This window comes from Pinus tabuliformis, chromosome X (assembly GCF_031772625.1).
Source record: "Pinus tabuliformis cultivar Carrire ecotype Pingquan chromosome X, CPIR1, whole genome shotgun sequence".
Lineage (NCBI taxonomy): Eukaryota > Viridiplantae > Streptophyta > Pinopsida > Pinales > Pinaceae > Pinus > Pinus tabuliformis.
In genome coordinates, this window is record NC_142308.1 from 895,554,244 (window position 1) to 895,560,545 (window position 6,302).

At 30.8% G+C, this 6,302-nt stretch overlaps 1 protein-coding gene across 1 annotated transcript; it reads right to left on the minus strand.

Annotated features, from left to right (window-relative positions):
- Window positions 1-655: 655 nt before the first annotated feature.
- LOC149142566 (uncharacterized) lies at window positions 656-1,227 on the minus strand. Its single transcript, XM_089453042.1, has one exon. The coding sequence runs from the start codon at window positions 1,109-1,111 to the stop codon at window positions 821-823; it is 291 nt and encodes a 96-aa protein (XP_089309168.1). The 5' UTR covers window positions 1,112-1,227; the 3' UTR covers window positions 656-820.
- Between the last annotated feature and the right edge of the window lie 5,075 nt (window positions 1,228-6,302).

Below are 6,302 nucleotides of genomic sequence, written 5' to 3' on the forward strand. Positions count from 1 at the left end.
AATTAATTTATGAATGTTTGCCTGGCGAAAAAAGCTGGAATCTAGATATTAAAAAAAATAAAGTGCATCTCACTTCGTTTTTTATTAATTTATGAATGTTTGCCTGCCAAAAAAGCTGGAATCTAGACATCTAAAAAAGAGGTGAGAGTATTAATTTATGAAACCTGAAATTTAGACATTTAAAAAAAAAGTGACAGATTAATTTATGAACCAGATTAATTTATGAATGTTTGTCTGAAAAAGTTTGGAATCTGAATATTATTTAAAAAAAGGTGGTAGTAGGAGTGTTTGAATCTTATTTTTAATAATAAAAATAAATTTAGCACAATTAATTTTTTTTACATTTAAAATCTTGAAACTTAACAACTTTAACTTGCATTTCTAAAAAATTTCACCATCTCTTTTCAAAATCTTACCAAAATTTCCATTATTTTAAGAAATCTCTTTGAACTAAACTATGTAAATATATTTTACATATTCTTTTCATATTAAATTCCAAAATATATCTCGTTTCTTTTTAATCAACTTTACTTATTTGAATTTATTACTCCTTATATTTCAACCAAATGTGCAAATTCTTATCCACAACTCAGAAATCCATGCAAACTTTTATGCATAATAGCTGTATATGCAGTAATGATGACCACCAAAATGATGATAACCTCATTTCTTTAGGTTAAATGAGTCGCAGAATTTACTTAAGTTCGTGCTAGAAAATGGGTCATTACAACACCAACAAATACCATGTTGGAATCCTCTGGTTTAAATTCACTACTCTACTGGAAAAATTCACAAACACATAAGCTAGGCAATATAACAGCTATGCGATGCTAACAGAATAGGATGATACAAGATTATTCCACGGAATACCAGAAGTAGTACTGTAATCGTCTTCATCATATCTGGTAATATCATCGCCATAGGTATATGGTGAAGAGAGGAAACTGGAAGAGTAATTAGCTGCTCCTTGCATATCTGAAGCCGTAGTCCACTGCAAAAGCAACTCGAGGCCGCGAGCTAAAGCAGAAAGTTGCTGAAGCATTAAGGGTATGTTCCTGCTTGAGGGAATGCATAACGCCAACGAGGAGAGATTGTCCAGCAAGCCCAACATACTGCAACCGATATAATTCTAATTATGGGAGCAGAACTTACAACTCTTCGGCCTTCAACGAATGTATGTGTTTTTGTAGGAAACACGAATGACTAATATAGCGTTGGTATCCGATTTCATTGGTACGATTGGAATAAAGTCCAATTCCACAATAGGCCTTCATATAAATTTCATTGGATGGATTTACCCATTTTTTTTATCGCCTCCCACTGGCAAACAAATACGGGCAGGCAAAAGACCATCTGCCCGTCAAACCAACCAAGGCTTCTTTGACAGCCGAACCATGAAAGCGCATTTTAACTGTAAAGTGTTGCGGGCCCTAATCGACAGCATTCCTTGATTTTCACGTGTAATCATTTATTCCCCACTCGAATACCGACAAGGGTGTCGTCTCGGAAAGGAAAATGATAACCCTCCATTATTGCTTATTATTGTATTGTCTATTATCCCAAGGTAAGATATAAAATGACTGGGTATCCAACTTCATAGAGTGGGAACCACAAATGGGTGAAATAAATTATCTGTTATGTATTTTCACAAAATTTTGATAATGGGATGGTGTGTAAATGTTTTTCTTACTTAAGGGTTTATTAAGCATGGAGAACGATTAAATCTTAAAAGTGTAAAGTTTTTAAATTTTTTTAATGTGCAAAACATTGTTTTATATCTCTACAAATTTTGATGTCTTTGTAAGGTTTGAGATATCTTCGATGAATATATAAATTTTATATTAAACAACGATTACACATTTCCATTTTCACCCATATATAAATAAAACATATTAATTATAAGAATTGTTTTTTATATATATTGAAATATTTTATTTATAATTTATATTATTTATATTAAAATATAATTTTTATTAACTTAAATTTAAAAATATGTATTTTTATATTACTCTATTTATTTATATAATTGATTTTAAATAATTTTATTGGAAATATTTCGTTTCATGTGAATATTGATATATTTTATTTATTATCCACTTTGAAATAATTTTTAAACATAACATAGCAACTTCATATTAAAAATTGAATGAATAGCTTTTTAAATATTTAAGTATTTTAACATTTTATTTATTTTCCTTCTATATTTAAAGTGGCCATTTAAATATTTTATGTAATGTGGAAATTCATATATTTAATTTAAATCGTTGAAGGGAAAAAATTATTTTAAAAATGTTAATATTTAAAGAAGGCATTAAAAAATTTTAAATTATGTTGTTTAATATAGATATTAAAATATTTTAGTATACCTCTCACAAACATGTTATTAGGCATTCAAATTTTACTTTCACCTAGTATTACTTTGTTTTTGACCAAAAAATTGTGTAGCTTCTCCATAATTTAACATTATGGATGGAATTTTGTCCACTTGGGGTAGCTCAATTGGCAATGGCTCTGGAAATGAAGTCTCACTGAAGGAAGTTGTTGGGTTCAAATCTTGTACTATGCCCCCATTGTTGTGAGAAATTGGAGATGATGAAGATGTACTCCTACCATGCTTAAAAAAAAGAAACATTATGTATCCTTAAAATGGATAGGAACAAGAGGTAGATAAATATAATTATTAGGAATTGTTACTACCAACAAGCTATTAACTAATTAAAATGTAACTTAATTATGTTATAATATTTAAATTACTTTTATAATAAATATTATTAATTAGCAAGTTCAAATTAATAAATATTGTTACTTAACTACTCTAAAATTTTATTACTTGAATTAAATAACTATATTCATAAAAAAATACAATGGGATAAGCTCATTAATAATGAAGTGAAACTTAATTCAAACCATAAATTTTGATATATATATTAAAAATAGTTAGTGGCCTAAAAAAAATAATATATATTCATTTAATTATTAAAAAATTATTTAAAACATAAAACCACTTATTTGTATTACCTATGTATTTATTTTAATTATAGAATTTGGTTTAAGTGTATGAAAATGAAATGAATTTAACAAATAAATTAAATTATAGTAAAAAATTATATAGTTTTACTTAATATCAATAACAAATGAGTAAAACAATATTAATAATAAATTAAAATGGTTATCAATTCAAACAATAAATAACAAATTAAATAAAGCAACTCCATTTTTAATATTTATCTAGCAAGAAAACCTATCTTTTAAAATATATTTATCTCTACTTTACACAGAAAATGTAAAACCTTCTAGACAACCTTCTCGACAAAAATATTATCATTACAATAAGACAATAATATTATTAAACTAATAGGTACTAGATACTATGTATCACTCATTTGTAATTGAGAGTGGAATATCTTTTTATTACTAATAATTTTTTTTCAAAACCACATTTCAACTCTATGTTAAGTACAAAAGAAATTTACACATCTCCTCCACACTAGATTGTAATATCAATAATAATTTTAATTTTGTTTGTAAGCTTGGCAAGAATACATCTTCATCACTTCACATCAAGGATTTCCTTAACAAAGCACCCAATAACTCTCTATCCAAAACCCCATAGACATTAATAATTTTCTTAATTAAAACCAACCAATTTATATATTGACTTTTGTTTTTCATTAATGTCAAAATAGTTCTTTTGTTCAACAATAAAACCCTACCTAGCTAAAAAAAAATAGTTATTAATTTCACTCATCTATTGGAAATTTTACATATAATTTATTTTCTTATAATAAATGAAATGCCATTGTATAATTCCATGATTATAACATTGGCTAGTCTTTAGCTACAAGTATTTTCATGTTGTTCAATATTGTATATAAACCCAATCAAATAATCATTTCCTTATATTGTTTAAATTAATTTTATAAAATATGTATTTAGTTAACTAGTTTAATTTTTTGTTAGTATTAATGCTTATTTTAGATTTGGTTTGAGTTGGTTAGAGATGGTTGACATATTTTCTCAACTAATTATATTTGTTGGCTAATATAGTTAACTTATCTTAAGCCTCATTTTATGAATAAAATATGTGATATTGTGTGCAATAAAATATGTAAAATAGTTTTTGGTGTGTAATATTTTTTTAATTTGGTATCAAAGTTGGTAGATCTTGGTGTAACACCCTCATAGGAGGGCTCAGGATCATGTGGGATCCTTGAGATCTAATCCTCCATATATTTGTAGGAATAGAGCATCATAGTGTCTGTTTGTGTAAAATTATTTTTTGTGTGCGCCTATTATTGAGGATGTTGGAAGTTTTTATTCATGTAAAGTATAGTTAGTGATCTCACGTTCAAGGGGAAATTTTGAGCATTCATGATGTCTATGATGTCTTGGTTGTTTATATGCTAAGCTTATGACATCATTTGGTTATTTATTATGTAACCTATCTTTGAAGGAAATCCTTCCTTAGTTATATAGCTCAAATAAAGATCCCAAGTGTTTCATCAAATAGCCCTCTGAGAGAGATTTCTGATGATATATGAAACTTATCCTGACTCTAAAAGAAAGAAGGAGAAATGAAGGCTTGAATATGTTAGTTCATTCATGGTTCTTGGCCACTCAAGGATTCACGATGGCCCCGTGTCAACAGATCAGTGCGAATTAGAAAGCAGAGGGTGGAATCTTATAAGGGATACGCTAATGGCCAATGGGCGGTGACCCTGTAGGTATTGGGAACAACATCTGATCACTAGGGGGTCGACATCCAACATCTAGGAACTTAAAAAACTCATGGTGGGACATAAGTCTCATTTCCAAACATACAGACATAGAGCGAAGCCGTAGGTGGCAAGGCAAAGCATGTTTTTCGAGGTGCTAAGTGGCAGAGATAGGTGGTAGGCCAATGATGTTTCCCAAGTGGCATAAAAAACATGGCACAATGATGGCATGGCATGATGAGGTGGCCAGCATGTGATGTGGATGCATGTGGGAGTAACACATGGAAAGTAGTTTTGACACCTTTAGGTGGCCATGTGGCCCTTTTTCGAGTGACATATGATGGTTATGTGTGTAGGAGGACATGTGGCAAGCCCTCATTTGTTATGGTAGATGACATGTACATCATGGTGGTTGATGTGGCATGTGGGTCGTACACCAAGCTATCGGGGCATTGGGCTATCATGGCATTGGGAATCAAATATTTAGTTTAACATTGTAGCCTGGTTGACCAATGGTGAGCAATGACCAACATATGAGCTTGAGTGATGAGTGGTGGTTGGAAGACAGGTAGAGGATCATTGGTGAGTAGTGGGTTGACAAGAGTTAAGGCAGAAGTTCTTGGCCACAATCCCATGAGGCTTCGTGTGTAAGAAATTCAGGGCCTATTGGACATTAGACCCTAGGAGACAAAGCATAGTGCTTTAAACGGTTCATTGGTGCTGACAATGTTTAAGCCTTTGGTTATGGTCTACGGTTGTATGCATAAGGGAGCTTAGGACCAAGTTCTACGATTATTGTTTTAAAGTGTTGAGTGTCATAATTCATGTAATGATCACATATAAAATAGTTTCTCTAGGATCAAAATTAAGTGTAAAGGTACAATTGGGGTGAAAGTAATGTGAGGAGTTATTCCATGGAAATCATAGTGAAAACATGTTGTAGATGTTATAATTGATGCATATTGTGTTGTAAAAAATGGCTCTCTTGAATGTTAAAGAGAAAAATCTTGTGTGCAAGCTTGAGTGCATGGGATGTGTAAAGAAGCACTAAAGTGTAGTCATGGAGTGAGGGCCCAACTATTGAGAAAGATACAAAAAGTATGTTCTAGTATTACTAGGGTGATGAGATTAGGAAAAAAATGCTACAAAGGATATATAATGTAAAAGAGATTTTGGATATAGTGGAAAGAAACAAAGTTGAGGAGTGACAAGAGGATTTGAGGACCTAAATGGTGAGAAAAATAGGTGCTGAAGCATAGTCCTAGAGAATGTTAGGAGGTAGGGGAGATAAACACAAATCTAAATTGATGTTCTGCTGCAAAAGAGGATGTGAGGTCGCAACTAAGAAAAACATAGATTTTTCTCTGTGTGTGTGTGTGTTGTGTGAGAAACAATGATTGAATCAAAGAAAAAGAGGTTTTTGTAGAGTAAGGAGAAGAGATGTTGAGCATATTTGAGTGATTTATTCAGATTTGGTCTTGAGGAGAAGAGACGTTGAGCATGTTTGAGTGTTGTGTTCAGATTTGAGCCTGAGGACAAGATATTTTGAGTACGTTTGAGGTTGTGATCATATATGAGCCTAAGGAG